General features: G+C 50.1%; 1 protein-coding gene across 1 annotated transcript in view; it reads right to left on the bottom strand.

Moving 5' to 3' along the window:
- Positions 1–763: 763 nt before the first annotated feature.
- Positions 764–18,749, bottom strand: part of FAAP24 (FA core complex associated protein 24) — a 97,092-nt gene continuing 79,106 nt past the window's right edge. Inside the window, exons 4-5 of the mRNA XM_086945135.1 lie at positions 14,062–14,214; positions 764–1,488 (exon numbers count right to left, since the gene is read on the bottom strand). Coding sequence (XP_086801261.1) covers positions 1,240–1,488; positions 14,062–14,214 — 402 coding nt within the window. The 3' untranslated portion in view covers positions 764–1,239. The remainder of the gene's footprint in view (positions 1,489–14,061; positions 14,215–18,749) is intronic.

Raw genomic sequence — 18,749 nt, 5'->3', positions numbered from 1 at the left:
CTGAAAAAAATCCAGCATTCTTTCCCATGTTTGACGAAACACTCTGGTTAAGAGTAAATGGGAAAGGCAACCGTCGGCTCTCTAAAACGTTTTCCTCACAGTGATCAATTTGCTTTCAACTTTCTGAAGTCAAATTTGTGAGCCTGTATACCTTTTTTAAAGTTTCATGTAGAATAATCATCTGGGTACAAAGTTGTAAGGGATCCAAAAGACAAAATTCAACTGGAGTAATGGTAAACCCCAATCGTGTCCAAAAACCAAACCAGAAGTGGAGATATAACAGAAGCCAACTACCACAGTTTCATTATTACTGTTGTTATCCAAAAAGCCTAAATCCAATTAACTCACATTAAAAATTTACGTTACGACTATAGGATAGTACTTTTGTTCATTCAATTGAAAGCATGGTTTGTAAATTATAATTATAAAATAATAAACATTTTTCAAAAGATGTTAAATAAAATGTTACCACACTTTGCATACCCTTGCAAGCTATAGTGTTAAATGACCGGTCAATGAATTCTTTAAAACGCTGGAATATTAATTAAGAAATGTTGACCAACTATTTCTCAGTTAAGACCAAAGAAGTTTGTTATGCCGCACAGGTGTATAGGTAGGAAACGTTAATAACAGCTATTGCGATATATGAATTTTTTCAGCAATGCCTCTTAATATTTTCTCGACTTTACAAAAGTATTCTTAATGGTCAACTTGGGATAAAAGGAAATATTAAGCTTGGAATAAACACCAAAACATGCTTGCAACGTTCTTTATTTATTAAAAATGTATTTTTGACTGCTTTGCAAACCATTCTAATGATTCGAACAACACCGAGTTTAATCTTTCTACAACTGATCAGTGAACCATCGATTTTGATCACTGCAGATTGAATCTACATGTGCCTCAAGAAGTCAATATTTTGGTCAAGAATACAATACTTGTCTGTAGAGCAGCACTCTTGAAAATGCGCGGAAACACACAAGGGGATTGGAATCAACTGGCGGAAGACACGTCATGCCTACGTAAAATGCGTAGTAATTTCCATACCACCTTGGAGACCAGTACTGACCATGCTGTGCTCAGAGCTAGCCTGGGAGCAGGTGAGACAAGGACTCCTGTCACTTCGCCGGCTCATGTCCCCATGTTCATCACCAACAAAATCCAACAGAAGAACCTGACGAACTGGATATAAATATATAAATAGCACTATATACATATGATAATTTCTCAAACTTTTTGTCATCTTTGTTGCGTGAAGAAGGTATGCACTTGTTGTGCGATTCCCCTTCCAACGACCTCTTCAAGTTGCTGGACGGAGGCCTTTGAGAGTTGGTGGATGCTCGGAAAATACTGTAGAAGTAGTAAAGCTTTAACTTTTCCAACTCCTGGAATCTGCTGAATGGTATTAAGAATTGAAGGCTCTGCAAGCTGCGACCGCTTTTTACGAAGAAAAGGATTACTCTGCTGTTCTTTACTCTGGCTGTGGACCTGGAATGAAAATAAATTAATTTATCACACAACTTTTTGGTTGCCTTATTAACTACAGCCAGTATATACTACACAAAAAATAAAATTTTCATTATTCTCAACTAATAAATCCAGAACGATATGCAACCAGCGTTTGATCGAAGTAAACAGAGTTCCATCTTTGCTTGCCTGTGAAAGTTATAAAAATGTGTATAACTTCTATCAATATGCAATGAGTTCTGCCTTTTTCAATGAATATGTAGGCTACAGCTTAGTGTAAATGAGCAAATAGCTGAAGCAGTGTAGGTTGCTAAACACCATTGATGATCATTTAACGATACTCACAATTTTGAAAGGACAGACAAGAGAAGGTAAGTTATGCCGGCGCGGAAACAGGGTGATGGGAGGAGGATGAGGAAGTTAATGATGAATAAATTATTTTAGCCACCTTAGTCTTACGCGCAATCTCGGTGTGTCACATTGGGTGATTAAAAAGGCAGACAAAATTTATATTCCAGGGTGAAATTTGGATACCCATCAATGGAGATCCATGGCGATATCTGAGGCTACTAATATCATTGGTAGGCTGTTTTTCACTCCAACCACCACAATGGGGATTAGGACTCATTTAGATATTGGCTGAAGTTTCCTCATAGAAGATAATGAAGACCTACTACAATATTCAACTCGAGTGGCTTGTATATTATTTATGCTATCTGCCCATCTGGCACTTATTCTGCTTTTTGTACTTTGACTACTTTCTACATATACTTGGGAACACGTCTGCAGGTAAGACGTAAGTATCCATCCAAAATACACCTTGTACAAAAATAAAATCGGAGTAGGAGCACTGTCAAGAGAAACGTCAAAATAACTAAGTTAAGGATTTGACAAGGGGGGCGTGGCTTAGCGGGCGATCATGGCGGACGTGGCTGCCTAAGAGCTCCCGCCGGCCCGCCGATTATCCTAGAATTATCCTGGCCCTGAACCCTGAAAAGTGCACCGCGTCCAAGGTGGTGTTGGCGGAGGACACCGGGAATCGTCCGGTGTCGGGGACGACGCGCCGAGCCCATCTGCGGCGGTGGGGCGAGTAAGTGCAGCGGGCGGCCTGGTGCCCGCCGGACGAGCCGGGACCTCAATTTTGGCGTCCCCGACCGGGGGACCTGACCCAGAGCCGGCGCTGCCGCTCCCTGGCCGCGTTCCGGAGCTGCCTGCTGTCGGCGGCCCACAGCGGAGCGCCCTGCCTACCTTCACATTGCCGGTGGTGGGGGCCTGGGCTGGTGGGGGGCCTCGGAGGGGCTGCGGCCTACCTGGCCTTGCCAGAGCCGGGGCCTCGAGTTTGGCGCCCCCCGCCCCGAGGACATTCACCCAGGTGATCGGACGCTCTGCTGCTGCTGCCCTCCGCCTCCCGGGGGCGCGGGGCCCCCCACCGCTGGCAGGCGCATTACCCTCCGCTGGGACTGGCGGCGGCGCTCCAATGCTGGTGAGAGCTGCATCCTTCATTCTTGTTGCTTAGTGCTGTGGGGGCTGCTGCGAGGAGCTGTGCCAAAGGGGGTTGCTGCGGACATTGGACATTTGACCAGAGATTATCCTCCCGGGGCTTGGCTGGACCTGCAGGTGGTGTAGACGCGGCGAAGGGACCGGAGCGGCAGGGGCGACCTGGTGGCCCGGGCGCAGCCGGGACCTTGGTTTTCGCAGCCTGGGCTGGCCACGATCCGGGGCGGCCTGCTCCTGACGACCTGCAGTGGGATCCCCTGCCTTTCCTCACCATATTTGCGGGGGGTCTGCGACTGGAGGGGGTTTCGGAAGATCTGCGGCCTACCTGGCCTTGGTGAAGCCGGGACCTCTAGCTTGGTGGTCCCCGCCCGGAGTCATCAGCCCGGATCCATTGCCCTGGTGAGTGGACACAGCGGGGCCCCCCCGGGAACTGAGGGGTCTAACAGGCGCCGGGCCCGGATAAGTGCCCTATCCTGCTCCTATGGTACCTGGGGCGGTGGTTGGAGACCTTGTGGCTTGAACTAGAGTGGCCACATCTGCGCCGTGCCGAGCTGGTGGCCTATTGCGAGAAGCGGCCCTGTTACAGGTGCGTGTCACTGCTCTACTGTCTGAGCGGCCGCCATGACGAGGGGCTCGGCCGCCACCAAGACAGGACCCATTGACAAGTTCACTGGTCATGGTGGAGGAGCCGGGGCGGCTGGTGGGGGTCATCCTGCTGGACCTGACAACGCGGCGTTGATGGCAGCCATTACACAGTCACGCGACATGCTGGATGCGAAGATTGGCGCGGTGGGGGCCGATGTGATGCTGCTGCGTCAGGATCTTCGCAATGCAGTCGCCCGCATTACTGAAACTGAGACCAGGGTCACGGCAGTGGAGGGAGATGTTGGTACCCTTAAGAAGAAGATTGCCGACATGGAACAGATCCAACGGGGCCTGGCGCTTCGTGTGGAGGATGCCGAGGGGCGGGCGAGGCGGAACAACCTGCGCTTCGTTGGCTTTCCGGAGGACTGCGAGAATGGGCCTATGGACGCATTTCTGTCCCGGTGGCTGGAGAGCTGGCTACCACCAGACTCCTTGTCGCGATGCTTCATAGTGGAGCGTGCCCACCGCGCCCTGACACAGAAGCCGCCGGCCGGGGAGCGGCCTCGCCCGATCATCGCCAGGCTCCTCAACTTCCACGACAGGGACGTCATTCTCCGGGAAGCGCGGCTGAAGGACACCCTGCTATATGACAATCATAAAATAATGATCTTCCCGGACTATACCAAACTGGTCCACCAGCAGAGGCACTCCTTCCTGGCTGCCAAGGCCAAGCTGCGTGGCCTGAAAATTCAGTACTCGCTGCTCTACCCGGCCCGCCTCCGGGTGATCTTCAACTCCAAGACCCTCTTCTTTGATACGCCGGAGGCCGTCTTCAACTGGACCGATGAGACAGTCAGAGTCCGACCTCACGTCCAGCCGGGGCTGCACTCTGGATCGTCGCGTGGTTCGTCTCAGGACAGGAGCAACCCGTCTGGCAAAGGGAAACGTCATCGCAAGTCCCGCTCCCGGCGGAGGTCCCTGTCCCAGGACCCCCTCCTGGGGGACACACAGCCTGATACGGATCATTCTGATAGAGGCTCCTGATCGCCCTTCATGGGGACTGTCTGCTGGTTGCCATCTATATGTGACTATATCTGGCGGAGGCTGAGCTGTGGTCGGTGGGACATACATTGGCTGGTGCAGTATTGACTTCCTTTTGGCGAATGCCGGGGCCTTCGTGGTCTGTCACTTTCTTGTGGTGCTTTGCTTCTGACTCTACTGTATGTTTGTTGGGGTTCGGGGCACGTACTTTGGGCTGCCTCCTCCTGTTGGGACTGGGGGGTGGTTCTGGGAGTGTGTCTGATTAGTTCGGGGGGGGACTAGCTGGGATCCATTGGTATGGCTGGCTTTGGGCGCTGTGTTTTGGGCCTGAAGTACCGTATACCGCGACAGATACTTCATTGTTCCTTGAGGGATGGGGGTGGGGGTCCTGGGGTGTTTGGTTGTATGTGGGTTGGGTCGGGGTTGGAGGGGTAGTGGGGTTTGGGGCTTCGGGATCTGTGGGGTTTGGGGTTCTGGTTCTGGGGGTGCACGTGGTCTCTGTGTATTTTGCAACTGTGGGGTCTGGGGCTTGGGCCGGGGGTCGGGGGGTGTGGGGCTGGGAGCACTGTGATCATGGTTGATGTTCCTCACTTAGCGCCCAATGGCGCTTCCATGCGTGTTCTTAGCTGGAATGTACGGGGACTATTGGACAAGATTAAACGGGGAGCGGTGCTTCGCTGGGCTAAGAGGGACTTGGCAGATGTGCTCCTTCTTCAAGAGACGCACATGCTAGGTACGAAAGCCCTGAGTTTGCAGCGCTTTGGCTTTCATCAAGTGTTCCATGCCGGATTTACCAGGGGCTCCAGGGGTGTGGCCATTCTTATTCATAGACGGCTGGCATATGTACATGAGCGTCAGTGGCTTGACCCCCAGGGACGATTTGTCTTTGTACAGGGGGAAGGTCGGTGTGGAGCCGGTCGTGTTTGGCTGTGTGTATGCCCCCCCCCCCCCCCCCCCCCTGCAGTGGGCCTTAGCTGAACGTTTGTTTGCCTTGTGGGCTGAGTTCCCCCGCTCCATGGCTGTGATTGGCGGAGACTGGAATGATGTGATGGATGTGGCTTTGGACCGGCAGAGGAGGCCTGGGGTGGCACTTGTATCCTCCCCTACACGGTTGGGGGCTATGGTTGATGGTCTGGGCTGGGTAGATGTGTGGAGACATCTGCATGCGGAGCGGCGAGAGTACACCTTTGTCTCGGCTGTCCATGGTTCCCTTTCGCGTTTGGACTGTGTGTTTGTCCCGAGGGCTTTCCTTGACAGGGTGAAGGGGGCAGCGATTCGGCCTCGCGGGCTCTCTGATCACTCCCCAGTGGCGGTACAAATTGACTTGTGCAAAGCGCGCTCCCCTTTCAGATGGAGAATGTCCGCGTGGCATCTGCAGCGCCCTGATTATTCCCAGCATCTGCGTAGCGCGATTGCCCATTATTGGCAGGACAACCTTACCGGAGGGATGGATGCGGTGACAGTCTGGGAGGCTATGAAACCCACCCTGCGGGGCATAGATATTGCTTGGTGTGCGTCTGCTCGCCGGACTCGGCTGGGAGGCATTGCTGCAGCCGCAGAGCGGGTGGAGGAGCTCGAGGCTCGACACAGCGAGGCTCCCGATGATATGGCACTGCGGCTACTCCTGCAGGCGCAACAGTCTTATTCCTCGGTCCTGTTGGATGAGGCTCGTCAGGCGTGGCTGGCCACCCGTAGTCGGGTCTATCAGTGGGGCGACAAGTCTTGCACCATGCTTCATAGGCTGTGCCAACAGAACCTACAGCCTCTTACGCTACCGGGCCTTGTTGATAGTGCCGGAGTGGCAATCACAGATCCGGCAACTCTTGCAGCGAGTTTTGCGCGCTATTATGGGCACCAGTATGCCTCTCGGGAGACTCTCTCCCCTGCCATTACTGCGGATTATATTGCGTCGGTTCCCCCATCTGCTGTATCTGATGAGGTGCGCGAGGCCCTGGACCTTCCTCTGTCGGCTGAGGAGCTGGGTGACGCATTGGGTCAGTTAAATGTAGGCAAGGCGCCGGGGCAGAGTGGTTTCCCCAGCGAATTTTATAAGAGGTTCCATCTGCAGCTCGGGCCGCACTACTTGCGGGCCCTGGAGCAGGCACGAGAGCATGGCCGCCTCCCACCGGACTGGCGTCATGCCGAAATAGTGGTGTTTTTGAAGCCAGGTAGGCCCCCTGATCGCCATGACTCTTATCGCCCCATATCCCTCATCAACTTCGAGGCCAAGCTCCTGGCAAAGGCGCTAGCGAACCGCTTACTTCCACACATTTCGGCCCTTGTCCACCCGGATCAGGCGGGTTTTATGCCGCGCAGGGCAACGAGACACAATATACGACGGGCGCAGGCCGCGATACAAGCGATTGAGTCGTCGGAGGACCCGGCGGCGCTCCTGCTGGCTGATATTGATAGTGCCTTCGATTCGGTCAGCTGGACCTTTCTATTTGCTCTGTTGCCGCTGCTGAACCTCGGCCCGGTTTTCCTCTCCTATATCAGGCTGCTCTACACTGAGATCACGGCCTCGGTGCGTATCTCGGGAACGGCGTCGGCTCGTTTTCCGGTGTCCAGGGGCACGCGTCAGGGGTGTCCGCTCTCCCCTTACCTTTTCGCGCTGGCCATGGAGCCGCTGGCCGTCAGGGTGCGCCGCGATGAGCTCTACCGTGGCTTCGTCTGGGGTGCGGATCATTCCGACCGCATAGCTTTATATGCGGATGATGTGCTATTTTTCATGACTGACCTGCAGCGTACGGGTCCTCGTGTCCTGGAGCTGATGCAGGAGTTTGGTCGGGCATCGGGGCTCTTCCTTAACCCGCGTAAATCGACCTTGTGGGTGCTGGGGGGTGCCGCAGTGGCCTGCCCTTGGGCTGCATCCCTTCAGATAGCTGTGGAGGGTGTGAAGTACCTGGGTGTCTTCCTCTCTGCCTCGCCTGCACTGGCATGGGACCGGAACATCCTGCCGGTATGGGATCGGGTCCAACTAGACGTCAAGACCTGGACGCGCATGCCTCTTAATATCTACGGCCGGTCAGCCATCTTCAAGATGGTGGCTTTGCCCCGTCTGCTATATCAACTGCAGAATCATCCCTTCCAGGTTGACCCGCAGTGGTTCCGTACTGTTGATTCTGTGCTGGGCCGGTTTCTGTGGGCTGGCGGTGCCGCCAGGGTAGCGCTGCGCACATGCTTTCTCTCTACTTACTGCGGCGGCTTGGCGGCCGCGGATATTTTATCTTACTATCAGGCCTCCCATCTCCTTGTGCTTAACGAATGGTGGTATGGTGACCGTAGTGATCCGGCTTATGCCCTTGAGCATTCACTGATGGGTGGCGCCTCCCTTCACACCCTGCTGTACTCGGCTAGGCGGAGGCGACTGCTTCCACAGGTCACCCAAGTGGTCTTTGCTGTCTGGCGGCGGGCCCTGCACCGGGTGGGCTGGTGGGGCCGGCTTACAGCTGAAACCCCGTTGTGGCACAATGGCCTGTTACCGGCGCTGGCGTCTCTGTCCGGCTTTGACGGCTGGGATGCGATTGGAATCTCGTCCCTAGGTCATGTCCTCTCTGGTACTACCCTAAAGTCCTTTCGGGAACTTAGCTCCGAATTTAGCATGCCCAAGACCCAGTTTTTCCGCTACCTTCAATTTCGCCACGCTCTTACTCCTAGTCTGGTGGGCCTGGAACAGCTCCCTGATTTTAGCCCTATCGAGGCTAAACTGTTTATGGGAGACCTAGGTGACAAGAAGGTCTCGCAGATATATCGCTCTCTGGTCACTCACTGTTCCCCTTCACTCGCGGCGCTGAGGGCCTCTTGGGAGGGTGATGTTGGTCCGTTGGATGATGACGACTGGCGTGAGGCCTTGGAATCTCCCCGTGGTGCTGCTATAGCCATCCGCCTTCGCTTCATCCAGTTCAAATACCTCCACCGGGCTTATTATACTAGACATCGCCTATGGCGGGCAGGTCTTATCGCGACTCCGGAGTGCCTGAGGTGTGGTTCTGAGGAGGGCACCCTGTTTCATACAGTATGGTCCTGTGAGAGACTGACTCGATTCTGGGCTGGGGTTTGGGACTGCCTGTCAGAGGTGTTGGGTTGGGACCTGCCCCGTACCCCCAGGTTGGGCCTTCTTCATGTTCTAGAGAACGTTGGGGGCAATATTTACAAACGCCATTTGCTATTGCTGGGGCTGGTGGTGGCAAAGAGGGACCTGGCGCAGGCCTGGAAGAGCGGGCGCGCCCCCCCACTCGGGGCTTGGAGGGCGGGCCTGGACTTCCTCATGGGACTAGAGCAGCCTGTTTTTGAAGCCCGGGGATGTCCCCGCAAACATTACAAAATCTGGAAACGGTGGGCGGATTACCGGGGCCTGCTCCTTGACCCCCCCGTAGACATTGATGATGCATTACAGCTGGATGTGGATCCCGCACTCTAGGCTGCTGGCCGGCTCCACCTTTGTAAGTTGTCTCATGTTGCTGGACTGTGATCACGTGCACTGGGTTGGGGTGGGATAAGGGGTGGGTAGCTGCGGGTGGGGCTGGTTGGTGTTTTTGGGGTTGGGTGGGTGGGGTAGTTCGATGTCATTCACTATATAACGCTGGGTTCGATGCTGCACTAATGATGTGTCTCTATCTGTCGTTGACAGTTTCCTCCTGACTGTGGAGGGCTGTGTTATGCTTTGCTTGAACTCATAATAAAATTGGTTATGAAAAAAAAAATAACTAAGTTAAGCAGTAAAAGCAAGGAGCTTGCTGAGATTGCGACCAGGAGAGTCGAACTGTAGTAAGTTCAGCTGAATCGCTCCTAAATCAGTGATCCTGTGAGGAATTCTAATCCGTTCCAGAAGCTGCATCTGGACAGTTTCTTCCCCTGGACTGATGCAGACTACCTGTGGCTGACTCCTGGAATGGAAAATGGTGCTGCACCAACGGATGGCATACCGTCAGCGAGGCCTGGACGTGCTTCGGACTAAAGTAGTGGGCGGCACCACCTTCAAGTAAGTGATCACACCCAACGGTGATTGGACTTCGGATGATGCAGGGAGACATACCACCATCACATCCTTCCCCACTCTAGCCTTGCCCTGGATCCCATGAGGCAGGAGAGAAAAATATCACCTGGTCCTCATGCCACTTGAGATACCGGCTAGGACTGGTCAGCCCTGATAAGTATATGTGGCAGGGGTGCCCTTGAAATCTGCCCTCACCCACTGCTTTCCCGCCTAGGGGCCTTTAGATTGCCATATCCTAGACCACTCGTGGACATGCAACCAATTTCAAATAACCCACAATCCTCTACTACGACTGCCCTTAGACTAGTTAATCTGTTAGATTACCAGGGGCCGGGCAGGCATGTACAAATATTAATGGGCCTGCTAACGTCATGCTGTCAGTGCACCACTATGTGGCGCTACAGAAACCCTACCCAGCAAAATGTGATACTTGCCCTAATGGAATCAGGCCCCCTTGGGACTTCCATAATTGACCCGCCCATAACTTTGAGCAAACACAGAAGGTTTGTCACGGGCCCACAAGCAGCTCATTTTCCTTGACTGCATGCTCCACTCTACCCTGTTATGCAGTACATTCACGGTCTGAGACAGAGGTGCAAACTCCCAACTAATGATACAGTGAGACTTCACAATGGTGAAACCAAAAAGCAGCAAAATTCTTTCCCAGTCAGGGATATAGAGACTTTGAGTACCCGTTTGCATACCTCCTCTGAGGGGAGGTAGGTGGGTCGCACGTGAATCCTGAAAACCCTTTAATCTGCAAAACTACTTATACTGGTAAGTAACCATTTTGTTTGGCAGCATAAATCCTTTTCTGGATTTGCATGCTGTGCATTAGATTATGTAGTGTTTCTTTGCAAACAGGTTTTGAAGTACCCTTTGTCCCTCTTGATCTTCCTTAGTCATCTGTATATCCACGCAGTAATGTTTAATGGAGGTGTGTGGGGATGCCGATGTCGCCACAGCACATATAGTATCTATTGGCACATTGGCCCTGAAGGCCAGGCTTGCCCTTTTTTTTCCTTGTTGAGAGGGCTATTGGCCGTGTGTTTAGAAGTAGGCTTCTCCAACAGGTAGCTCGTACGCTATTGGTATCTCTGCAGCAACCTGAAAGTAGCTCTCCTGTATGTAGCTCAGTCAAATAAATTAGAAACTTTTGCTAGGTTGACTTATGAATATCAAAATTGAAAGTGTGTATGGAAGATAAAAAGGCATGTATTTTCAGAACACATAAGCTGGTGTTTGGAGAACAAGGGTTGAATTTCCAGAACTATATTTAATGTTCATATTTAAGTGAAAATCATGCAGCTTTGGGTACACTTATTACTGATTTTAATTCCTTGGTGGCAGTGGCATTACAGCTACGGCTCTTATGTACTACCCATGGTGACACAGCCTTTCTTGCATTACTGCTGGCAACCCTGCCTGATAACTGCTCTTAATCTTGTATATGTTGGCGATTAATGTAACCGCGTTTCATGACGTCACTGTTACACCACTAATAATAGTAGTAGCTCAGGAAGGATTTTTAATAAACATAAGTAGCTCCTATTTGAGAAAAGGTTGGAGACCCTTATTCTATACTGACTTTTATACACCCTCACACTGACATTCCCGTTACCTACATCCAGACACCTAACTATGCTTACTATAGTTAAAGTGGCATAATAGCTAGCAAATGAAATACTTATTGTGCTTTGCTGGAAAGTAACATTTCCTTTCTCTTCCGCAGCACATGGCCTGTGTTGGTAACCACAGCCACTCTTCCACTTTTTCATCAGACATGTTTAGTTGTTACTTACTTAGGCCCTCGTTATGAGTTATCTACAGTTTGGTATGGCGAGAACAGGGGGCCAGAATCTATGTTAGCAGTCAGTATTTATGCACCAAGGTTCGGCCATCACACATTTTCCAGCTGAAATGGGGAATAACTGCTGAGAGCCAGAGGTTACCGGGTCCTTTACAGGCAGTTTTCTCGTATTTCCTCACAACTCCTACAGCAATGGTCTGATGCTCAGGGACTGGAATTATGAGTCTAAAACTTTCACACCCAATAATTACAGGCCCAGAGACTCAACTGCAATTTGGGGTATTTAACTTGGATTATAGCACAGGGTGAACTTATAATGAGGGCCTTACTGGAGTGAGGGTGAGCTGGTTATCACAAAGCCCACGCTCTGCAAATAGCAGCACAGAGCTAGATAAGTCAGATCTTCACCCTAAAGCGGCGTGATGCACCCAAAAGAGGTAGGCAGATGTGCTGTTAACATAAAAGGTCATGTCCACTGGTCTTTTTTTATTGTGTTTTGTTTACCCACGTATGGCTTTTGCTTCAAATAAGTGTTCAGACGCGTTTTCTTCTAAAGCGTAATGTGATTTAAATCACTGCGTGTGGCGACTCCTTGCAGTGTAATGCACTATAGTTTGCGTTTATATATTGATTCATATGCCTTGACAAAGGGCTTTCAGTGGCTGGATAGCATGCTGTCCAACGTTGTACATGATTGGAATAGTATCATATTGTAGTGTGACATATGTGAAATGTGTTTAAATGTGTGTGAATAACAGAGATCACTCTAATTAACACTCAAGCACCGCTACATGCGAAAAGGAAAGCAAAACAAATTCTTAAGTTTGCATCTGATCGTTTTGAGTAGTTTGGAGGTGGCAGGTTGCAAGTGTGACCTATGTGGGTAGGCTGTTGGTGTTGCTGGACTCTTGCATGGAGTGGAACAGAAGGGAGTGAGTGATTGCTGCATGAATGGTCATGCCGCCCATTCTTGTGTGGGAGATGAATCCAAATGTGGATATGATCCTGGTCATCGGTTCTTCACCGCCTTTCTGAATTAATGCTGGCATTTGATTTGCTTTTGTTCTTAGTGCCGGTTTCTGGCATTACAGCCGTCTTCAGCCAGGCTTGCTTGAATCCAGTGGCAAAGTGAGCAAGGGACTCACGTCTGAGCTTACCCTGCCAACTTATGGTGAACAAAGCGGTACAAAAGGGGGTGGTGATGGACTGTTCCCATGAGGCACAGGGTCAGACTGATTTGCATATAGCCATGTCTGAACTGGGGTGGCAGAGTGGGCTAAAGAACGGTGATGGATTAAACCCAGATCTTTTGACTGGGTGTGAGTGTTTGATTGATTCAGATGCTCCGTCCATCACCACCCCCTTTTGTACCGCTTTTGGCCGCCAAAAAGTATGAAATTAGAAAAAAAACCATTTGAAATGAAAAATATATATATATTTTTTTCCAATCGGGTGTTTAGGTCTCCTTGCCTTTGGAATAAATGTGATGTATGAATGAGTATCAGTATTGGCATGTTTTGTGGTTGTTCTTGCTTTATAACCCCGCATGGAGAGTGTGCCGTCAATGCGGCTTCGAACAATAGGGATACCCTGCATGTCTAATTACTAATAATAGTTGCAGTCTTTCTATTTTCCACTTCACCAAAGACTGCTTTGCCAGGTCTTACGTCCCTGGAGCGTTCGAATATGCTGCATGCAGGGTCAAGAGGGGCGTCCCCGTGTTGCTGCCCACCCTGCTCATTGCCTCCTAGATGGGAAGGGGGTTGAGCTTTTATTGTGGGTGTTCACTCTCTTTGCTGACAAACATCAGTCCCACATTTTCGTTTGCTACACCTCCTGGTTCCATAGCCTGCATCCTCCTTGCAAAAGGCTGGCCGATTACAGAATGCGGGACTCCCTGCCTCGCTCCACTTTGGATGCTATTTTCACCTCTCCGGGGCATTCCTCTTGCCACCCCAACCCCGCCGCTCCACTCCACTCCCAGGAGCCAAGGCGCCAGCATCAGCACTGCTGTTTACTGGTCTCACTTGAGGCAGGTCGCCCTGTAATATGAATGGCAACACATGCTGCATGCTCCTCAGAGGTCGATAAAACATTACAGGTTGCGTTTTTTCATTTTTCTTTTTCACTTGCATGTTCATGGGGGGCACATATACATTTTAATGTGGGGCATGATGCAATAGTTCTTGCATTTACACGGTTTTTAGCTTTTGCCATTGTAAATGACAATGCCTTTTATTTATGTGTTTGTTTTTAAAACATAAATAAAAGGCATTGTCATTTACTATGCGGATAGCTTAAACTAGCATAAATGCGAGACCTATTGTATTGCAAATGCTTGTTTATTAAGGCACCATCATGGGATTTGTTTTGTAATTACTTTTTGCAAAAACTCAATTTGACAGTAGTTTTACTCAGGGCAAATCACTGCCCTGTGTAAAAGAAAAACTGAGGAGTAGCATTTGTACCTGCAGCTTTCAAGTTGGGTAGAAGGTACCATACCATGCTTCCCAGGAAACAGGCATACTATAGCCAATTCACAGTCCAGGTCGATGGATGTAGCTTCTCAGTAAATATTCTGGTCACATGAAGGAATCATGGCTGTTTACCAAATTAACAAACATTACAATCACCAAAGATATCAAGTCAAAAGTCAGTTGCTTACCAGCTGAATAATAAGCTGTGCAGCTTCGCTCTGGTTAGCCACTGGAAGCAAATTCATTCCAAGTTCTAAAGCGATGAACTTCTGCACTTGGGAAAAGTACTGCTCACTTAACCGAGTTCTCTCAACTATGACGAGCGCATGAAGATGGCTGCCCTGGTAAGGGAATAAAGGCATAGACCTAGCTATGAAAAATAATCCACACAACTCATACGTATATACACAGTAACACAACACAACAAAGAGGTAAAGAAGAATGATTCTGAGGTGTGATACTAAGAGTAATTTGGTGTTTAACGTTGTTAAGTGTCCTTGTAAGTATATCAGTGACCTTTAGCTGTTCGTATGTGTGCTCATTTGTCTACTTCGGGGTTCCATCCTTTGAAAGATCCTCCCCTTCTGATTTACAGATAATTGTGATGTTCAATTTTCAAGAATCTAAGATAGTTCTATGAACTTACAGGCCAGACCCGCAGCATGCTTGGTTTAGTTATTTACATTTGTTTTTAGTTGGTTCTAACTCCTATTACTGCCTTGTAGATGGGTGACTGGGCTCAGTGTTTTTCTTTACTGTACACTCTTTCTGCAATGCTCTGCTTCGAACCCTAGGCCAGGCCAAAGAGCTAAGCTTGAACTCCCAGGCACAGCTGTGGTCACGAATGCACCAGTAGCCTGATGAATGTCACTTGCTCCACCCTTCTCAATATACAAGCACACGTCTCCACCTGGTTATTTTGTAGGAACTTTCCGCACTAAACCACGCAAGTATACTTTAATGGATCCATCCCCCCGCGAACACCACCTGCCCCAACCACCTCAATGACGAGGAGACACGCAAAGTCATCAACTCCATCCTCTCAGGATCACCATCAACCCCCTGCCCACACCACGTATTCAACAAAGCAGACGCAGCCATCGCACCCCAATTACAGAAGGTCATCAACATCTCAGAGACAGCGACATTCCCGGAGAGCTGGAAGTACGCCGAAATCAACGCCCTCCTCAAGAAGCCCAAGGCGGACCCCAAGGACCTCAAGAACGTCCGGCCCATCTCCCTGCTCACTTTCCCGGCGAAGGTCATCGAGAAAATCGCCAACATGCAACTGGCCCGCCACCTCGAGGACAACAACATCTTAGACCCGTCCCAATCCGGATTCACACAAAACCACAGCACCGAGAAAGCTCTCATCGCCGCCACAGACATCAGGCGCCAACTAGACAGCGACGAAACTTCAGCCCTCATCCTCCTGGACCTGTCAGCCGCCTTTGACACAGTCTGCCACCGCACACTAAGGACACGCCTCCAAGAAGCCGGAATCCAGGAGAAGGCCCTGGACTGGACCACGTCTTTCCTCTCCGGCAGAACCCAGAGAGTCCGCCTCCCACCCTTCCGATCCGAAGCCACCGACGACATCTGCGGCATACCGAAGGGCTCATCCCTCAGCGCGACCCTGTTCAATGTCTACATGGCTCCCAACGCACAAGTGACCCGCCAGCACTACTTGAACATCATATCCTACACCGAAGACACCCAGCTCATCCTTCCCTCATCAAGGACCCACACACCGCCAAAACCAAACTCCACGAGGGAATGAAGGCCGTCGCCGAGTGGATGACGAGCAGCCGTCTGAAACTGAACTCTGACAAGACGGAGGTCCTCATCCTTGGCCCCACCCCATCTGCCTGGGACGACTCCTGGTGGCCGACCACACTGGGAGCAGCACCGACGGCCACGGACCACGCACGCAACCTAGGATTCATCCTCGACTCCTCCCTCTCCATGTCGAAGCAGGTCAACGCCATCTTCCCCTACTGCTACAACACCCTCCGCATGCTCGGCAGAATCTACAAGTGGATACCGACCGGAACCAGAAGAACGGTGACCCAAGCCCTCGTCAGCAGCAGGCTGGACTACGGCAACGCACTCTACGCAGGAATCCCAGGCAAACACCTACAAAGACTGCAATGCCTCCAAAACGCCTCCGCCCGCCTGATCCTCAACATCCCCCGTCGCAGCCACATCACCCCCCACCTAAGAGACCTGCACTGGCTCCCCATCAACAAGAGGATCACCTTCAAGCTCCTCACACAAAGCACTCCACAACACCGGACCGGCCTACCTGAACAGCAGACTCAGCTTCTACACCCCCACCCGCCAGCTCCGCCAGCCTCGCCCTCACCGCCGTCCCCCGCATCCAATGAACGACCTCCGGTGGCAGATCCTTCTCCTTCCTCGCCGCCAAGACCTGGAACACCCTCCCGACCCATCTGCAGCAGACCCAAGACCTGCTCACCTTCAGAAGACTCCTCAAGACCTGGCTCTTCGAGCAGTAGCAGCACCCACTCCCCTCAGCGCCTTGAGACCCTCACGGGTAAGTAGTGCGCTTTACAAGTGACTGGTTGATTGATTGGATACAACCACACGCTTCCTAGCCCTCTTGGCTTCTTTTGAATGTTCAATCACTCCCTAAGCACATCTAGAAACAAGACTCATCATAAAGACCGACATTCACATATTTGCCATTATTGAAACATTGCTTAAGGTCCCCTCCGAATCTGAATTTTCTTTAGCCGTCGTTGCCAGGTACAAAATACTTCACATAAACTGTACAAATGGCATAAGAGGAGGTGTTAAGAGGATTGATAGCAGCACATTACAAATGTGAGCACAGGAAATGCTCGATGACTTCGAGACTGAAATCTTAGCTTTCAATTTCTCCTACTCCCAATTTTTCTTCACTATATCTATAGGAGTAGAGGCCTTTGGTCCTTCTACCACCCTTGCTTAACTGCCTATTAGTATTGGCACGCTCTCTCTGAAAGCTCCTAAACCATGCTTTAGGGAGATTTTAATATTTGGCCAGACTAAGTCTTCGATATTTCATCGGGTGTGACTTTACATACTAGGCAAACTGCTTCAGCCTTCACCACTTAGGGTGTAAGGCAGCAACTACTACTCTCTCCATATCTGTAGTAAGCTAGACCACCTTAATTCTTTGATAATACATATTTGTTAGTTTTTTCGATTGTTCCCCTAATCTTTTTTGATCTGATGAGACCAGGTTACTTTATTCCAGGTCGAAACGTCGACAAATACAACAAAGTATTCAAGGATTTTATGTTGTTTGTTTTAAGAAATACACATGCACTTGCAATATCATTCTTTCTTTTTGTGGTTCTTTGTTCACTGGGGACACTTCGCACATGGCTTAGCTGAGATTACTGTACGTAAAATGTCTTTGTTGTACTTGTGAATGAAAATGATAAATGTTGTCAGAAATCATTATGGTGGTCTGAAGTATAATTACATGGTGACAGTATTAACTGCAGTTGATTATCTAGCTATTTAAATTATTTATCGATTGTTTGAATAACACCTACAAGTGCCATTGGTTTGTTTCAGCATTTATGCCCAGGCCTCCTGGGCAGCTCTTGTAGCCTGAAAGCGGGCGGCACCTGGCAGTAGTAAGCAGAACCCAGAGATGAAAGCATTGGTCTTCACTAGCTGACCTGTCCCCAGTCTAGCATTCCTCTCATCAGAACCATATCACAGACCCCACTACAACACCCAGAGCTTGTATACCACTTTCCTGTCTGTTACATCGAGACATTTGCCTGCTGCCCATCCATTTTTAACTTTCTCTGTGATTAACATGGGCATAAAGGCATTATTAATTCTCCCCCCATCTGGCGTCACTTGATTTCTTTGAATGGCTGATTCTTCTCTCTATGTATTGTGAATCGAAGGGCGAAGCATGGGAGGTGCGGCCAATCTAGGGAGAGTTCTGTATCCAGAAGGAATTTACAAAAGGAGATCTTCAACTTTCCCAATCTGCTTCTGGCCTATCGGGCCAGATTTACCAAGCTCTCTTCATGAATTACTAACGGTGTCCAGACTCAAGGTCCGATGTACCTGGTATCTATGTGGGCAGGAGCAGAAGGGCACCAATGTCCTAAACGGTCAAGCAGTGAGAGCTGCTGATATGCTCAGGTGAGGGATAGGAAAGCCTCGTCTGTAACATTGCAAAAAACACAGTTGATGGACAGAATGCAAAACAATGTCATACATCCACCCCAGTACAAGGATCTGGGCCTAAATCCATCGTTTTTTTGCACCCCACACCACCCTGGGTTAGACACTGGCTATATGCAAATCAGCTCTGACCCTGTGCCTCATGGGAACAGTCCAGTCCGAACTACCAAGCCATGTCTATCCCAGACCGGAATCAAGCATCCAAGGACCGGTTTCTGGCTATCAGCCTTCATCAGCCTGGATAGCTTGACTCCAGTGGTGTGGAGAGCCTGGGACTCACGTCTGAGTATACCCAGCACACTCGGGGTGAAAATTGCAAAAAACACAGTTGATGGACAGAATGTAGAACAATGTCATACATTCACCCCAGTACAAGGATCTGGGCCTAAATCCATCGTTTTTTTGCACTCCACACCATCGTCTGTAACATTAGCAGCACTGACCCCTCTTCGCTTACTTCTGGTCCCCATGTTACTTTCCACACCTCATCTCTTATGCTCAAGTAAATGATGAATTCGATTGATGCTGTATGTATGAAGTAATGGTATGTGTTATTCAAACTATTCTCACTGTTAAATTGAAGCCAATCTTCTGAAAGAGAACAGATGCAAAGAGAAATGCGACTATTCATTTTGTGTTCAGTAAATGCAAGTAGAAA

This window comes from Lissotriton vulgaris, chromosome 12 (assembly GCF_964263255.1).
Source record: "Lissotriton vulgaris chromosome 12, aLisVul1.2, whole genome shotgun sequence".
Classification (NCBI taxonomy): domain Eukaryota; kingdom Metazoa; phylum Chordata; class Amphibia; order Caudata; family Salamandridae; genus Lissotriton; species Lissotriton vulgaris.
Note: the sequence above shows the minus strand (reverse complement) of the source record. Positions and strands in the feature narration are given on the sequence as shown.